This window comes from Gopherus evgoodei, chromosome 14 (genome assembly GCF_007399415.2).
Source record: "Gopherus evgoodei ecotype Sinaloan lineage chromosome 14, rGopEvg1_v1.p, whole genome shotgun sequence".
Lineage (NCBI taxonomy): Eukaryota > Metazoa > Chordata > Testudines > Testudinidae > Gopherus > Gopherus evgoodei.
Genome location: NC_044335.1, coordinates 1,062,764 through 1,080,505, shown reverse-complemented (window position 1 = coordinate 1,080,505; position 17,742 = coordinate 1,062,764). Strand labels below are relative to the sequence as shown.

The following is a 17,742-nucleotide window of genomic DNA, read 5'->3' as shown; positions in this document are numbered from 1 at the left end:
CACGGCAGCCCCAGGGAGGAAGCTTCGCTGATGAGTCACTCACCTGGTACCTCTAACCAGAACCAGCCCAGCTCCCCGAAACCCCCATCCGACTGGTGCAGGACCTGCCAGGTACTTGTTTCTGCTGTTTAGGGGGTCAGGGATAGGATTCTGGAGCCCGGTGGCAGCAGAGAGGGAGAGGAGAAAGTTTAGGGTAAGGAGCCTATCAGAGTGGGTAGAGGGGATTGTGGGATGATATTTCCCCCTTCCCACCTGCAGTTTAGCATGTGCTGTGACAGCGATGGGGACTGGAGCAGCAGGGTTGCTGTTCGGGGCTGCTCTTATGTTGATACTTTTCCTCTCTCATAGATGAGCTGGTGCAGGCTGGCTGGGAGAAGTGCTGGAGCAAACGGGAGAATCGCCCTTACTACTTCAACCGTTTCACCAACCAGTCACTGTGGGAGATGCCTGTCTGGGACAGCATGATGTCCATTGTGAGTAAATGTTTGCCTCAGGTGGCCATAGTGATGCCCTACGGGGCTTTATATGGCACTCCTGTTGGAGTGGGATATAGAGAGAGAGCTCCTCTTCTAGGATCTGGTCTTCTCTTGGGAGGAAGGTGTCTGGTCTTCTCTGTAGTTGGAGTTGTGGAAAGCTTGTGAACTAAGGATTCTCATTGTAACTATATGCCTGTAACCAATCCTCTTAGTCAGATCCTCTGGGATTGAATGCTGCTCCCATGCCTGCGGAAGGAGGAGTGTTGGAAACCACTCCGGAGAGCAAGCCAAGGAAGAGGAAACTCTCTGAGGAAGTTCAGCCCAGTGGTAACAGCGTAAAGAAACCTAAGGTGGGTCCTAGTTCTCCTTAAGGTGTCCTTTAAGCCCATCCAGGTTGGACTAAACACTAGAATTAACGTCAAATATAGTTAAGATTAGACAGAAGGAGGGCTGCTAAAGAATTGGCCAGCAGATGACGGAGTTGTTACTCATGGAAGCTCCTACAAGAACTGAAGATTCTGTGGCTTCACGTTTTGAATATTGCAGAAAAAACCTGGGTTGCTAAGGGAAGAGGGACTGGAACGGAGGCAGTCTGCACTGAGCTAAGGCTGCTGAATGCCCTGGGGAACAGAGAAACACCTACAAAAGGATTAAGGTGACAGGAGGACTCCAAATTTCTGACCGTCTAATATTACAGATAATGTGTCTAAGTACAGTGCAGCAAGTGGGCAGAGCCTTGTGTATCAGCCTGCTGAGTCTGAAAGGGGCGTGGCTCAGAATCCAACCGATCATCATATGTAGCACTGTGAAGGAATTTTCCCTCTAGTCATGTTGGCAGTGATCTTGGGGAGGGAAGGTAGTTCGCCTTTTTCTGAAACGTGGGTGTGGGTCACTTGCCAGGATTATCTGGATATATCTCACATAATCATTTCTATGCCATTGCAGAGGCCTGGGGCACTTGTGCCCCTAGTTCCGTCCTATTCTTTCCCTGTGCACAGAACAGTCTGGTCTCCTGTGGGCTGAGATACTTTAATCGAATTTTGGTTGCTGGATTAGTGTGCAGGTGCTAACTGGTGTTGGTGGCCTGTGATATACAGGGGGTCAGACTGGATGATCTGGTGGTCGCTTCTGGCCTTACATGCTGTGCCTCTAAAGGGAAGGTCTCCTGTCAAACCAACCTGAAAGTCCTACCAAACCAGGAAGTCATAGACTCAAGACTCAAGGACTGGAAGGGACCTCGAGAGGTCATCGAGTCCAGTTTCCTGCCCTCATGGCAGGACCAAATACTGTCTAGACCATCCCTGATAGACATTATCTAACCTACTTGTCACAGAGTCCACCGGGCGATGCTCTGGAACTGCTCCCACCAAGCCAGTCAGGACTTTGGGGAGCCTCCTCTCCCTTGGAGCAGACTTGTTCAGGGCAAGAAGCTCACCACGTCTTCACCGCCTGGGATCTCTCCTTGGAGGCATTCAGCATCCCTCTGCCCCTCCGTGCGCTTCCCACAGCGAGTCCACCCCCAGCGGGGTCCTGGGGAAGCCACCGTTTCTGCACCCCCACTTGCGAGTCAGACGTGACTCTCAGCCAGCCAGTAAAACAGAGGTTTAGTTCGATGACAGGAACAGGGTCTAAAAACAGAGCTTGTAGATACAGTGAAACCGGACCCCTCGGCCGGGTCCATTCTAGGGGGCAGTGAACCAGACCCCCACGTCTGCACTTCACTCCTCGACCCACCCAGCTCCAAACTAACAACCCCCCCCAGCCCCTCCTCTCTGCTCAGCTCCTTTCCCGGGCCAGGAGGTCACCTGATCTCTTTATTGTCCAAACACCTTCAGCTGGCACCTTTGCAGGGGAGGGGCCCGAGGCCATCAGTTGCTAGGAGACAGAGGGTCAGGCATTTAGGTGCACTGGCCCTTGCTCTGCAAGATACTTAAGAAACTGCCTGGGGACACTGAGGCACCACACAATATTCAAAGAAACATTAATAACATTCCCAGTTCGTCACACTACCTTTAAATATCTCCAGAGATGGAGATTCCACAACCTCCCTAGGCAATTTATTCCAGTGTTTAACTACCCTGACAGGAACTTTTTCCTAGTGTCCAACTTAAATCTCCCTTTCTGCAGTTTAAGCCCATTGCTTCTTGTTCTATCATTAGAGGCTAAGGTGAACAAGTTTTCTCCCTCCTCCTGATAACACCCTTTTAGATACCTGAAAACTGCTATCATGTCCCCTCTCAGTCTTCTCTTTTCCAAAATAATAAACCCAGTTCTTTCAGCCTTCCTTCATAGGTCATGTTCTCAAGACCTTTAATCATTCTGTGCTCTCTCTGGACTCTTTCCAATTTCCTACAGTCTTTCTGAAATGCGGTGCCCAGAACTGGGACACAATACTCCAGTGGAGGCCTAACCTGCGCAGGGTAGAGGTGGAAGAATGACTTCTCTTGTCTTGCTCACAACACACCTGTTATGCATCCCAGAATCACATTTGCTTTTTTACAACAGTATCCACTGACTCATATTTAGCTTTGTGGTTCACTATGGCCCCTAGATCTTTCTGCCATACTTCTTCCTAGACAGTCTCGTCCCATTCTGTATGTGTGAAACTGAGTCCACTGAAAGGTGCTTCCGGTAATGAAAGACCAAAAATATCCAATTCCATAGTGCACAGCAGATGGGAGGCTGTGTCCCAGAGGGAGTGAGGCATTCATTTGAGGGAGGTGATGATGAGGGCTGAAAAGCACAGGCCCAGGTGAGAGAGCAAGAAGTCTTGCTGCTGTTGATCAACACTCCCAGAACTGAATCTGAGAGTATTAGCAAGCACAAACCAGTTGGCAAAGAGAAGGTTCTTCCTAGCTGTTGTTTTTGTGAGATGGTGACTGGGCTGTGAAATAAAACGTTAGGGTGGTGTCCTGGAGGACTTACAGCCAAGAATCTGAGAGATCTGATGTGAATCTCTGAATTGCAACATTCTCTGAGAACTGAGTAACTGGGAGGAGTAACGATAGTAATATAATGGGAGGATAAGCTGAGAGGGTAAGCTTTGAGATAATTGTGTTCAAGTTGAAAGATGTTCAGTTGTTGCTGATGCTTAGAGTTAATGTTTCTGTTCAGAAGAGTATTTACAAAGTGGTGGTCACTGTGCTGGACAGGAAAAGATATTTAAGCCCCATAGCCAGAATTCCTAGAGTGGCACAGAGTAACTAATCCTAAAGGAATCGCTATACAAAGGCACTGTCTTCACTGTGTGTCCCTTCCTTCCATATATGAGACTTGTATTAGAAAAAGAAACCAAGGGAGCCTGGAACTTGGTCTCAAAGAGTCACCTGAACTGTTCAAGGTCAGAGGACAGCCCCAGTTACTGTCTAGTAACTCAGCTCCATGTCGCCTTGCACCCAAAGAACAGGAAAATCGGACTCAGACCTGTACCCGGTAGTGAGGGAATTGTGTGTGCCTCTGTGCTGGGAAATGGGCTATGACTGAACAACAGGGTAATATAGGTGCCCCTATTTGTGTATGCCAGAGGCAATGTGAACATACTCTGTCTCTAGCAATTAGCTGGGCATCCTGAGTTCTGCACTGTTGAGGGAGTGATTTGGGAGATAATCAGCATGTGTTGTACAGACAAAACTAGACAGAATCTTTTCAGGGGGCAAGGCACAGATCCACATTTATTATGATAATTTGATTTATGACCAATAACTAATATTTTAATCCTTATACACACACATTATACCTAATACCTAGATATACACACACACACATCCATCAGATGTTCTGCAGCTGCTGCATAGTTACCAGTCCTGAAGATAGCTTGAGTTCATGGCTTGGGTTCGTAGCTTTGTGGTGGCTAACTGGTCAGGAAAGCCGGGCACAAGGACAAGCTGGATCTCTGTTGGGCATGCACTGATGCCCTTCCATGTTGGCAGCAGAATGTTACCCTCCAAAGTCTTCCATCTCACCCATTCCTTTTTGTAGGCTTGAATCCAGAGTCTGTAGGTCTTGCTGTGTCATGCTGCTTCTGGGTTTGGTGATTGATTGCACGTCAATCGCAGACGTGACTTTCAGCCTCGGACCTGCTTTGATCTTCCTTCAATTGTACCTTTCTTTTCAGGGTGGACTCTTCTTACTTTGTTAGGGCTCTTGTCTGCATCTTCAGCCGGTGGGGTTTGAACTCTGTTTCGTCAGGACGGGCTGGGGCTGGAGGTGATTTCATCACCCATACATACCTCAGGCCTTGGCTACACTGGCGCTTTACAGCGCTGCAACTTTCTCACTCAGGAGTGTGAAAAAACACACCCCTGAGCGTAGCAAGTTACAGCGCTGCAAAGTACCAGTGTGAACAGTGCCACACGTGCTGGGAGCTCCCAGCACTGCAGGCCAATCCCCATGGGGAGGTGGCGTACCTGCAGTGCTGGGAGCTCCCAGCACTGCAGGCCAATCCCCATGGGAGGTGGCATACCTGCAGTGCTGGGAGAGCTCTCTCCTAGCGCTGGTGCCGGCGACCACACTCACACTTCTAAGCACTGCTGCGGCAGCGCTTTGGAGTTTCAAGTGTAGCCAAGCCTCAGTCACCATCTAAACTAAACTAATAAGATTACAGCAGGGTTTGCAAAATGAAGGCTGGAGGAAGCTTTTACAGAATGGAGTGTTTTAAAAGGGGGTTTGAATTTCAATATGGCAAACAATGAACAGAAGTCACAATATAGACAAGTATAATGGATGGCAAACAGTGAACAGAAGTTACAGTGTAGGCAAGTGTAGTGAATGGTGAATAGAAGTTACATTAATAAAGTGAACAATTAAAAACAATTTCATTTATCAGTTCTACACATTGTGCCCCAGTGCCTTACTTTCTAGGGTAATGACTGGCATTTCTCCCTCTCAGGTGGACGTTCCAGGGAACCCTGCTGCCCAGGCCACTCCCCAGTTCTCCCAGTATTCCAGGAACCCCTATTTTAAAGTTATGTGGTATTACACCCGAAGATAAACAACAGGCAGCTCTTTTACGACCAACTGAGTGAGTTGTGTCTCCTCTTTGCTTCTGCTCTTTCCTTGCTCCAAGTTGGGGACAGCAGACTTCCCCCATGCCTGTGAAGGGGAACTTGGCAGGCTCCAGGTTAGGGGAGGCTGGGTGGTTCAGTCTTCTGCTGGTACATCCCAAGGTGACATCTTTAAGGGGAGACAGTTGGTTAAATATCTGACCATGCTGACGACTGTTGCTTCTGCTGCAGAGTATACTGGGACCTGGATATCCAAACAAATGCAGTGATTAAGCAGAGGGCACCGTCTGAAGTGCTGCCTCTGCACCCTGAGGTGGAGCTGCTTCGATCCCAGCTCATACTGAAGCTGCGGCAGCATTACCGGGAGCTGTGCCAGCAGCGAGAGGGTAAATTCTTGTCTGTCTCTTTCCCCCTACCACTACAGTGCCTTGTTCTCTTTCTGACTGTCTCATCTTCATCTGCCCCTCTAGTCTGTCTCTCCGCTTCCCTGTTCTTTGCCTTCCTTATGTGGCTCTCTAAAATGGTGTCAAAGAGAGCATAAGATTGTGGACTTCTCAAGCAGAGATTGCATGCAGCAGGATGAGACCCTGATCCAAGCATCTGGGCAGTACCATAATTAGGGCTATACCAAATTCATGGTCCATTTTAGTCAGTTTCATGGCCATAGGTTTTTAAAAATCAAAACTTCATGATTTCTGCTATTTAAATCTGAAATTTCAGTGTGTTGTAATTGTATGGGGTCCTGACCCAAAAAGGACTTGTGGGGGCGGTTGCAAGGTTATTGTAGAGGGGTTGCGGTACTGCTACCCTTACTTCTGTGCTGCTGCTGGTGGCGGTGCTGCCCTCAGAACTGGGCAGCACGAGAACAGTGGCAGCTGGCCAGGAGCCAAGCTCTGAAGGCAGACCTGCTGCCAGCAAAAGTAAGGATGGCATGTTGTGGTATTGCCACCTTTACTTCTGTGCTGCTGCAGTTGGGGCGCTGTCTTCAGAGCTGGGTGCCCGGCCAACAGCTGCCGCTCGCCAGCCAGCGAGCACTGAAAGCAGTGCAGAAGTAAGGGTGGCAATACCACACCTGCCTTAAAATAACCATGCAGCACCCCCCACAACACCCATTTGGGTCAGGGCCCCCAGTTTGAGAAATGCTGGTCTTCCATATGAAATCTGTATAGTATAGAGTAAAAGCACACAAAAGACCAGATATCAGTGGGGGAAGACCAGATTTGACAGTCCGTGACGCGTTTTTCATGACTGTGAATTTGGTAGGGCCCTAACCATAATACTAATATTAAATAGTAATAAGCAAACTTTTTTTCTTTTCCTCTAGGGATTGACCCTCCACGGGAATCCTTTAATCGCTGGATGTTGGAGCGGAAGGTTGTGGATAAAGGGACAGACCCTCTGTTACCAAGCAACTGTGAGCCAGTAGTCTCTCCTTCCATGTTCAGAGAAATCATGAATGACATTCCCATCAGGTACTGCTCAAGCAACGTGCACCTTTGGGGTTTCTGTTCTTGGGGCATTCTAGGGGTTTTCCTAGGGGATTCTTTACTGCTGACTTTCACTTGCCCCAGTGGAGCAGTAGCAAGCTTGAGTGAAGGGTGGGAGCTGGCCCTGATGCTTCCTGCTTGGAGTGGTAACTGGGAAGCTGACTGTGATACATGTGTATTTGTATTTGTTTCAGATTATCCCGAATCAAGTTCCGTGAGGAAGCCAAGCGACTGCTGTTCAATATGCCGAAGCTGCGAAACGGCTTATTGAATCCAGGTTGGGATGGTCTCTTGCAGTTTGTATTATCAGCTTCTGAGAGCAGAGAATATTCTTATGCCTTTTCTAGAAGTGGCAGTTGCATCCCCACCTTTAATTCTTCTCAGTAAGACCGAAGCAGGACTAGAACAGACCCCCAAGAAAGGCAATGAAAATGATCGGCAGTATCTTGTGGGGGATCAGATCCGTAGGGCATGAATTTGGAAAGATTTTATGCTATTGAGATTGGAAAGAAGAAGAGTAAATAGTCTGTGAAATGCCTGGTACAGAGAAGGCCAACTGGGCGCTGTGTATCCTTGTGATAAGACAAGAACAGTAGGCACCAGTGGTAGGAAAAGGTCAACCAATTTAAAATGGATAAAAGGTAATATTACACAGCCATGTGAATGCTCTGTGGAACTCTCCATTACCAGGTTAGCATTGAGACAAATAGGTCAATCCTTTATTTTTGCTAGGCTTTCTATTAATGAGGATAGTATGTGCACAAGTTAAGTTAAAAATGATAAGAGCTAAAGATCCTTCAGGGTCAGGAAGAAAGAACAGATTCCTGGCTGAGGTACAGAATGGCACAGTGAGATGCCATATTACTTTTCATTGAGCAGCACTGGTGGCTGAAGCAAGCAGAACCCTGCCCCAAGTAGCTCAAAATTTAAACCCTATATAGATAGTCCAGTCCAGACATGGTAGAAGGTTGCAACATCCAATTGATTCAGTCTTTAGTTAAGTTCATTGGGAAGCGGAGGATTTCTTGCCTTCCTGGAAGCTGCTGCCAGTAGTGGACATCTTTGGAGATGAAAGGACCATTGGTCAGTTAGGACATTCCTTTACTTACCTCTCCTGTTGCAGAGATGAGAGCAGCCATCTACACTGTGTCTTGGAGACAGCATGTAGGTCCTGATCAGGCAGGCATCTGAGAAACTGCCCACAGGAATCCTGGATGGCAGTGACACGGCACAGGGTTGCAGAAAACAGCGTCTGCCACATTTCCCCCACTGATAGGAGGCCCTGTGTTGGGAAGGGACATGTCACAGCAGCTGTGGGGTAAATTCCTATTTCCCCATTGTGTGCAGGAGTGCATCACCAGACAGTAGGAAAGTTGTGAATGGAATGTGGAGGACACCTTCAGCTGGCTGCGACGGGACATTCAGCCTCTAAGGAGGACTACATGGTCAGTATCCCCTTTCCAGCTCAGTACAACTGAATGCACTGAATTGAAGAAAAGGTGGAGGGCAGGAAAAGCCCCTCGTTGGATAGTCTGTGGTTGTCTTCCTCACTTACAGCTGCTTTGTGAGAGAGACGTGTTACTGCACAAAATTCTCTGTTACTCACCCTCTAGGGGCAGGCACCCACCTTACCCTGTTCCTAGGGCTCCGGTGTAACCCTGAACTCTGTGGGTTTGCAGGGGTCTTTTACCAGTGAAAGAGCCTGACGCAGTAATATCCGACTTAACCTCTCTTTATTAACAATCACCAAAAAAATACACACACTACACATACCATGCTCAGCACTCCCAGTAAGGCAGATGATGGCCAGTCAGGATCAGGTCATCTAGGGGACTCCAGCGTCTGCACGGTGTGGTGGTTGGCAGGGTGTTGAGGTCTGGCAGCTGATCTTGGGGCTGTGTCCTGGAGTTGGTTCCAAAAAAGTTCTTTTTGGACCCCAGTTTATATAGTGAAACTTGACTCCTGCGTAGCTGTGCCTTAACCAATCATATTACTAAAATATTACTAAACAATTTTCTAACCAATCTTAACATATCAAAGAATCAGACAGAGACCATACAGATTAAACCAGAGAAATGGAGACTAAAAGGCAAAACAATAGAAGTATAGATTTTACAATCAAATCCGTTAAGTGATTTCTTGCCCAACAGAACGCTATCAAACAAAATTTCTTAGCCATCTTAAGATCTGTTTCTTTGTCTGGTGATGGTACTATTAGGACAGGAGCCTTCTTAATAGTCCGATATTACATTGATTTGATGCGATTTAGATGGAATGTGAGGATGTGACTTTCTGCTTCTTGGCTAATGACTGCCTCTCTCCTAATATGGCTGCAGACAAAGGCCTTATCCTTACGGAGGAGAGAGCCTTGTTGGGGGGAGAGGGGGTGCATAACCCAGAGAGAGAGAGAGGGAGGACCTCCGGAAGAAGGGCTGTCTTGCTGAAAGGGACACCCCTCATGGACCACACGGGCCAAGAGTGGGCATGATGTGAGTCCGTGACACCTTCTTAGAAGACCTGTGTGAATTTGGTGAAAGGCTGATGAAGAGTTGGTGATCGTGGTGTAAGGGCCTCTCTCTCTCTGGCCCTGCAGGACCGCCTAGAGCACTTACGTAAGCAATGTGGGCCCCATGTGTCTGCTGCAGCCAAGGACTCTGTTGAAGGCATCTGCAGTAAGATTTACCACATATCGCTCGAATATGTCAAGCGGATCCGGGAAAAGCATCTTGCTATCCTCAAGGAGCACAATATATCTGGTAGGCAGCAATCTCTGAGAGGCGCTGTACAGCGCAGTACATGACACAGAGTGATGGAATGCAAGCTAACCTGTCCTATTCAAATGCACTCGTAGTGCGAGGAGGTGTAGTGCGAGGAGGTGTGCTTTCTGACTCGTAGGGGCCATGTGTCATTAGGGTAGAACTGGTGGGTCCTGTGCTAGCTCTAGTGACAATAGCACAGTAGGAGAGCATTGTCTGGGTCTCCTTCCTTCCCTGTCACCTTCCACCTGCATCTTGAAGACTAGACGGCCAGTATCCTCTAATGCCTCCCAGATGTCTGCCTCTCGCCCCCACCATTTCTCCATCGCCTCTTCCTGGTCCCTACTTCCTCCCTGACAACCTGCTATCTATTTCTGTTAGCTTTGTCTACACTAGTGACCTTGCAAGCGGCACAGGTGTACTGCTGCAGCTGCAGTGCTGTGAGGTCTCCCGTGTAGCCGCTCTACACCAATGGGATAATTAAACTACCCCCAGTGAGCGGCAGTAGCGATGTTGGCGGGACATGCTCTCCCCGCCAAGTCACTCGGGTTTGGGCTTGTTTTTGGTTTTTCCCCCCCTGAGCAGTATATTTTTGCTGATGTGGCCTTAGAGTCCAAGTTACAATCTTCCCGGGCTGCACAACAAATTAAGCAGCTGTTGCTGATATGTATAGGCATCAGCAGGGGGCAATAGATTGTTCTTGCAGCACCAGCCTGGAGGCCTTGATTTTCCTCTTAATCTGGCTTGTCTAGTATTCCAGTTTGCATCAGTTAGCTTTGTGTCTGTGGATGCCCAGAACATTCCCTGAAATCTTGGGATTGCTTGGCTACAGTGTCCAGAGTTACTGTGTTACAGCCAAAGGAGTGCCATTGAGGTGAGTGTAGGGTCTTGCTTCACTTGGCCAACAAATATTTAAAGTAAGCTGTGGGTTCAGCTCTTAACTGAGTGGACTGCCTGGTTGACCTGTGATTGTGGTCACCTCAGTCCTGTCTCCTTATGTGTTTGGAGTGGGGCCTACCTTCTTTGCTCCAGACCCATCACTCCTGTGTTTGGGGTGGAGGTGGGGCCTGTCCCCTGAGTGTGCTTGGATTCTAATGTGCCTGTCTTTCTCTGTCTCCCACATAGCCGAGGTAGAAGCACCGGAGGTCCAGGACCGGCTTGTATACTGTTACCCAGTGAGACTGGCCATCCCTTCCCCACCAGTCCCCAATGTAGAAATGCACATGGAGAACAATGTGGCATGTGTTCGGTACAAGGGGGAGATGGTGAAAGTGAGCCGCAGCTACTTCAGCAAACTGGTAAGGGCTGTGACAAGAGAAACACACTCACCATTGTGCTTTGCCTTTAATGGGAGAGGTCTGCCTTCTCCTTGCCTTCGGAGAGGGGTTCTGAAACAGTCTGGTCTCTTTCCACACTGCAAAGGGAATTCTGCCAGCAGTGGTTGCTTGACTTTGAGAGAGAGTTTGAGAATTCAGAGATCCAGCGGGGAGTTGGGGGGAAGAATGCAGAGGCCAAAGCAGGCCTCAGTGTATGACAAGGAACTGTACAAACAATAAAGTATTTATGGACTGGCCTATGGGCTCAGAATGTTGAAGAGTCTAAATGAAAACTGATCATTGCCTGCTGTTACCGAGCCCTTCAGTATTAGGCCACTTGTTAAAAGACCATCCATTAAAACTTAAAGAGTGCAGTGTATTTAGAGCCAATAAAAGGCAGCAATTCCTCGGTGTGTAGGCATCCTGTGAGATACGTGTCATTACTGGTCACTGATTGAAGGACCATGGCTAGGTAATTTTATGACTACTATCATGTAATAATGCAAACTGAAATCACAAGTTCACCTGTTTCAGGGTGTTAGCTGATCAGTGGTGGGGTCAGAAAGGAATCTCCCTCCCCATATGTGCAGCTTTGCTCGGTTGGCCAGGTGCAACATTAGCTTTTTGCTTTGAAGCATCAGCTATTGGCCTGTGCTGGACTTGATGGACCAGCAGTCAGATTAGATAGATAGGCCTTTGTTACATGTTTGTCCGGTGCCTAGCACAGTGGGCCCCTGACCTGGCAGAGGCCTCTAGGTGCTACTGCAGCAGGAGTGTTAAATAATAATACCTGCTGAAATCAGGACAGCTCCTACCATCTGTCAGGGGAGGCTTATCTGAAGAGTGGTGTTAGTAGGCCCCTAGAGTCCCGATTTGTGTCACATGCCCACTCCACAGCAAGCCCAACTCTGGATGTGGGGTCTATGGTGAAAAGCAAGTTCCCTCTTGTGTCTAGCCTGCAGTGTGCCACATTAAAAGTAGGTGTTCCTGAAAAATGCTACGAAGCTCTCTAACGTCTCTACCTCTCCCATCACCTCAGTGTCTGCTTCTCTCTATGGATGGGATTGTACTAGCACCCACCATCTCTGATTCCTTATCACTTCAGCATCCTGTGGCTGTCTAACTCTCCTGCTTCCTTTATTGCTATTTTTAATGACCTGGGTTTCTCTTCCAGTGGCTTCTCTATCGGTACAGTTGCATTGACGACTCTGGCTGTGAGAGGTTTCTGCCTAGGGTTTGGTGCCTTCTCCGTCGATATCAGGTACTGGTTCCTTCTCTGATGGAATTGTAATACTGACACAGTGAGCAGTGCTCTGGGAGACCCAGCAGAAAACTATGAATAGATCCAGAAATGAAACAAAGTTGGGCTAAAGCAGGGTTTTCTCCAAGATTTTAGGGTAGGGTACTACGCTGGGGAACTATCTCGTGGTCTTGACATTAGCCCTCAAGCTGGGAGAAGTGCACCCATTTACAAAATGAACTTCGTTCCAGGTGAGGGGAGCTTCATAGGAAGGAATGTGTGGAGATTGGTGATGTGTGATGGTGGGGCCCAGTTTGACAAAGTGTCTAGAGGGCAGTCCTGACTGTTCTGGAGACTTGAGAGTGTGGGGCAAGGAAGGGGTGCTGTCAGTCTGGGGGAATGGGGTCAGAGTGCAGTGAGAGGGGAGCAATGGCGGCACTCACTCACTCACAGAGGATTTGCTCTCCTCAGATGATGTTTGGTGTTGGTCTGTATGAAGGAACTGGCCTGCAGGGGGCACTCCCGGTGCATGTCTTTGAAGCCCTCCACAAGCTCTTTGGAGTGAGTTTTGAATGCTTTGCCTCGCCCCTGAACTGCTATTTAAACAGTACTGTTCGGGCCTTCCTGGACACAGATGGGTATTTTTGGATCCAGGGGGTGAGTCTTGCGTTCTGTTGCCCTTGCCATATGTATACCTATGTGCGTGCATTTTTGGCTGGAGTGGGAACTCTGTCCTGGACTTAAGTTCTCATTGATGAGAGCTAATAACTGATGACATCAAGAAGGCTGAGTTGTTCATTGCTATTTTGCTTCAGTCATCACTAAAAAGATTAGTGGTGACCAGATATTCCAACAGTTAATATGGACAGCAAGAGGGAACGAACACAAGCCAAAACAGGGAGAGAAAAGGCTAAAGAACCTGAAGCAATCTGAGAACTTTTAGCAGTATCTTTGAGAACTCACGGGGGACACGTCAAGTTTCGCAGGACTAGAGAAGGGCAAACATTGAACCTGTCTTTAAAAAGGAGAACAAAGGGGACCTGGGAAACTGTAGCTAGCCTAATTTTGATACTATTAATCAACTTGTAAGCAATTAAAAGATAATAGCAAATATATAATAAGGAATAGCTAGGCTAGATTTGTCAAGAACAAATGTCAAACCAACCTGATTTCCTTCTTTGGCAGGGTTACTGGCCTACTGGTTGTGGGTCATGATATATTTTGATTTTTAGTAAGGCTTTTGGCACAGCCTCACATGACATTCTTATAAGCAAACCAGGGAAATGTGGTCTAGAGATGGAATAACTATAAGGTGGGTGCACAGCTGGTTGAAGGACTGTACTCAAAGAGTAGTTATCATTGGTTTGCTGTCAAACTGGGAGGATGTATCTAGTGAATTTCCACAGGTTTCAGTCGTGGGTCTGGTACTAGTCAATGTTTTCATTAATGACTTGGATAATGGAATAGAGATGTGCTTATAAAATTTGAGGATGACTCTAACATGGGAGGGGTGGCAAGTACTTTGCATGGCCAGGATTAGAATTAAAATTGAGCTTGATAAATTAGAGAATTGATCTGAATTCAGCAAGATGAAATTCAGTAAAAACAAGTGCAAAGTACTACTTTTAGGAAGGAAAAATCAAATGCATGGCTGCAAAATGGGGAATAACTAGCTAGGTGGTAGTACTGCTGAAAAGGTTCTGGAGGTTATAGTGGATCACAAATTGAACGAGAGTTGGCAATGTGATTCAGTTGTGAAAAAGGCTAATATCCTTTTGGGGTGTATTAACAGGCATGTCGTATGTAAGACATAGGAGGTCATTGTCCTGCTCTGCTCAGCACGGGGGAGGGCTCAGCTGGAGTCCTGTCCTCAGTTCTGGGCACCGCGCTTTAGGAAAGATGTGGGCAAATTTAAGAGAGTCCAGAAGCAAGCAACAAAAATGATAAAAGGGTTTTAGAAATCCGGTTGTATGATGAACAGTTAAAAAACCTGGGCCTGTTTAGTCTTGAACAGACAACTATGGGGGGACTTTTTAGAACAGCTGTTTACAGATGTGAATAATGTTATAGAGGAGGCTGACTAATTGTTCTCCATGTCCACTGGAGCTTGGACAGGAAGTACCTGCAGCCAGGGAGAGTTAGGTTAGATACTAGGAAAAACGCTCTAATTTGAAGTGTAGTTAAACTCTGGAATTGGCTTCCAAGGGAGGTTGTGGAATCCCCATAACTGGAGGTTTTTTAAGAACAGGTTTGACAAACACCTGTCAGGAATGGTCTAGGTTTACTCGATCCTGCCTCGGTACAGGGGGCTGGATTAGATGACTTTTTGGGGTCCCTTCCAGGCCTGCATTTCTATGCTTTACTCCAGGCCTGGTTGTGAGGGTATATGGGCATGGATTTGTTGCAGGCCCTGGATTTGGCTTGTTTGTTACGTCTGTGGAGATATGCCCCTCTCGTTCTGAAGGAAGAGGGAGTCTCAAATAAGAGATTGAAAATAGTGAACTTGAAGCCAAGGAATGTCGGTCTGCAGGTTCCCAGGTGAAGTCTCTCTCCTTCGTGACCGTGTGCGCCACAGGGGAAGTAAATGTGGCAGGCGCTGTCTTGCTAGGAAGTGAGGTTGTATGTGGCTGCCCTTTCACAGAGGCTGATGCCTTCTTAGATGTTTGAATTAACAGTTGGTCCTCCCTAACTGGGATCTTTTCCCTTGTTCCCTTCAGCCCATTCCTGGATTTCTTCCCCATAAGTGGCTCTTTTGAGGCAAATCCTCCATTCTGTGAGGAACTGATGGATGCCATGGTCTCTCATTTTGAGGTATGTTCACTTATCCCTGTCACTGTGCTTGGACTGGGACAGTGCTCTCTCTCCCCTCTGCTGCTAGCCCACATCCCCATGGCAGGGTTGCAGCTCAGCAGGTCACTGAGGACTGTGGCAGCTCTTATGACGGTCTCAGAGAAGGGTGCGATCCTTCTCACAGAGCCTGTCATGCTTGTCGTTACTTGATCAAGAATAAGACTCTTCTTTTCCTTGTGGATTAGAAACTGCTGGAGAGCTCCAATGAGCCCCTCTCCTTCCTTGTCTTCATCCCTGAGTGGAGGGACCCTCCGACGCCAGCCCTGACCCGCATGGAGCAAAGCAAGTTCAAGCGGCACCAGCTCATCCTGCCAGCCTTTGATCATGAGTACCGCAGCGGGTCTCAGCATATCTGCAAAAAGTAGGTCTTCTCCCAAGGCTTGGTTGGGATGCTCTGGAGATGTACTGCATTTTAGAGAGGCCCTTGGCAGGAATCCTCTGCTTCAAGGTGACATTGGTTATGGGTATGGAACAGGCTAAGAAAAAAGCGAAGTGACATATCCAAAATGAACCTTGAGCACATCTCAGATTGGGCTCAACAGACAGTATCATGGGTCACCATATTTGTGTATATTTCCCCTACTATTAAAAATTGACATCAGCCTCTCCCTCAGGGACACGTCTCTGATCTGACCTGCGTATGTCATATCGTATTGTGGAGAAGAGCCTTGTGCCACTCACCAGCATACAGTCTGAGGTGCAGCTGGCTGAGCAGAGTAGGTTTCTGGGCTTGTCAATGTCCTGTTGCCTCTGCCATTCAGTAACAGTTAAAAAGAAGCAGAAGCTTGGGCCAGTTTTCACCATTGGCTTCTGTATGGCAGTGCTAACAGCTTGCTTGGTGGGCAGCAAGTGCTTAAATATCACTTGTCCACACTTGGTTTCTGGTTGGCCCAGGATGTCTGACAACATGATTTTTCGTAGCTGGGATGGTAGGAATTCCCAGCTGTGTATGTTGGAGTAGGAGCTGCGCTGCAAGATCTGTACAGTGTCCCTCTTCTCTAACTTGTTGAGCTTCTTGCAATCTTCCTGTTCCCCGGAGCTTATGGTACTGCAGTGTGTTCTTAGCCAAGAGCAGCCCTTGCAGTGTCCATGGGAAGTAACACACACTGATTCTCTGAGGTTCTCCTTTGGAAGACCACGTAGAGCTCACAGCGGGGTCCTACCTATATAGCTGTATTGGCACGTCAGGACAGATACCTCCCAAGTGAGGGGCTGTGTGCTGCGTCTTTGAATTTTAACTCATTGGTATGGCTTTCTTTTAAGAGAGAATGGCTGCTCCTCAGTACGACAGAAGGGAAGGAAGATGGGGAGGACATTAGTGTGGGAGGGTCCGGGTCCAGGTGCAGGTGAGCAACTGGCTGGACAGGCCCACGAAGCAAGTACTGAGTACCTGTCATCTTCCCTTTCAGAGAGGAGATGTACTACAAAGCCGTGCACAACACTGCTGTCATCTTCCTCCAAAACGACGCAGGCTTCACCAAGTGGGAGCCCACACCGGAGCGGCTGCAGGAGCTCGTCACAGCCTATAAGCACTCGGGACGGACCCTCAGTTCCACGGGTTCCTCCTCCACCTCCTCTTCCTCCTCCACCTCTTCCTCAACAGCAGATAAAGATCGGGAGACGGGCGGAGAGCAAAGCACCAGCCGGGAGACCAATGCCAATTAATCTGCAGAGGGCAGTGTGCGGGGACAGGCAGCAGGGGCGAAGGTAACAGTGCTCCAGAGGAGGGGAGGTTCGATGTGGCAGGTGGAGAGACTGCTGGCTGTGCAGTGCCAAGCCTGGGGGACTCTCTTCAGGCAGCTCCACCCTGCTTGCTTTCCTCTGTCAACCTGCAAGACCTCTTTCCTCACCAGAATCGAGGGAGATTCCCTCGCCTTATGCCCTGTGGGAAGACGATCGGTTGCTGCCCTCAACGAGGGGCAAAGAAGCCAAACGTCGCAGTCATAGGAAGAGTCTGCAGCCCCTTCAGACACTAAAGCTCTGAGGAAGAGGCGGCAGCTGGAGCTGGGACGGCTGCACGGATGAAGGAAGGATGGACGGACTGACAGACAGAGCTGTGGCCTAGAAGGTCCCTGGCAGGTGGCTGAAGCCTGTCATTTCCAAGAGAAAAGCTGGCAGGGTCCAGAGGTTCTTCCTGCTGGCCTGGCACCACCAGCCCAGCTCCGTGTCCATAGTGTAAATAGTTCTGTCCGTGGCGACCATGCTCCCTGCAGGGTTTGTTTCCGTAGCATCCATGTTTCCTTTCCACATGTACGAGTTCCGTGTTTGCCGAAGCTGTTTACCGTATACAAGAAAAGCAGAGAAAAGGAATTTCTTTTTGTGTGTAAAAACGTCTTTGCAGCTGTTTTGTAGTCGTTGTGGTTTTTACCCAGAGCCCTCTGGGCTTTATTTAACCTCCTTGGGTTTTGTTTTTTTAAGGATTAATTTAACACCGCTAACCATTTTATTACTTTTATCAAAGAAAGCAAAGTCAAGTCTATTTTTGATTTTTGTTTCCTAGTTCTTAGGGACATTAAAAACTAGCATTACAGCTCCCCTTGGTGTTGGTGCTGTTCCTTATCTGTGGGGCCTGGGACTGTCCGTGGGAGGCAAGGCCTGCCCTGCCCGCCCTCAG

At 48.2% G+C, this 17,742-nt stretch overlaps 1 protein-coding gene across 1 annotated transcript; it reads left to right on the top strand.

Moving 5' to 3' along the window:
* On the top strand, positions 1-17,660 carry PCIF1 (PDX1 C-terminal inhibiting factor 1; the record flags this gene model as incomplete). The annotated part of the gene is given in 21 exon segments (XM_030533522.1): positions 1-81; positions 84-111; positions 349-473; positions 689-826; positions 5,365-5,394; positions 5,396-5,496; positions 5,711-5,865; positions 6,804-6,951; positions 7,161-7,204; positions 7,207-7,243; positions 8,314-8,342; positions 8,345-8,380; positions 8,383-8,411; positions 9,560-9,722; positions 10,848-11,020; positions 12,213-12,299; positions 12,750-12,920; positions 12,922-12,935; positions 14,996-15,089; positions 15,314-15,489; positions 16,538-17,660. Coding segments are annotated over 21 exon segments (2,115 nt in total), but the record flags the coding sequence as incomplete, so codon positions are not given.
* Positions 17,661-17,742: the final 82 nt, after the last annotated feature.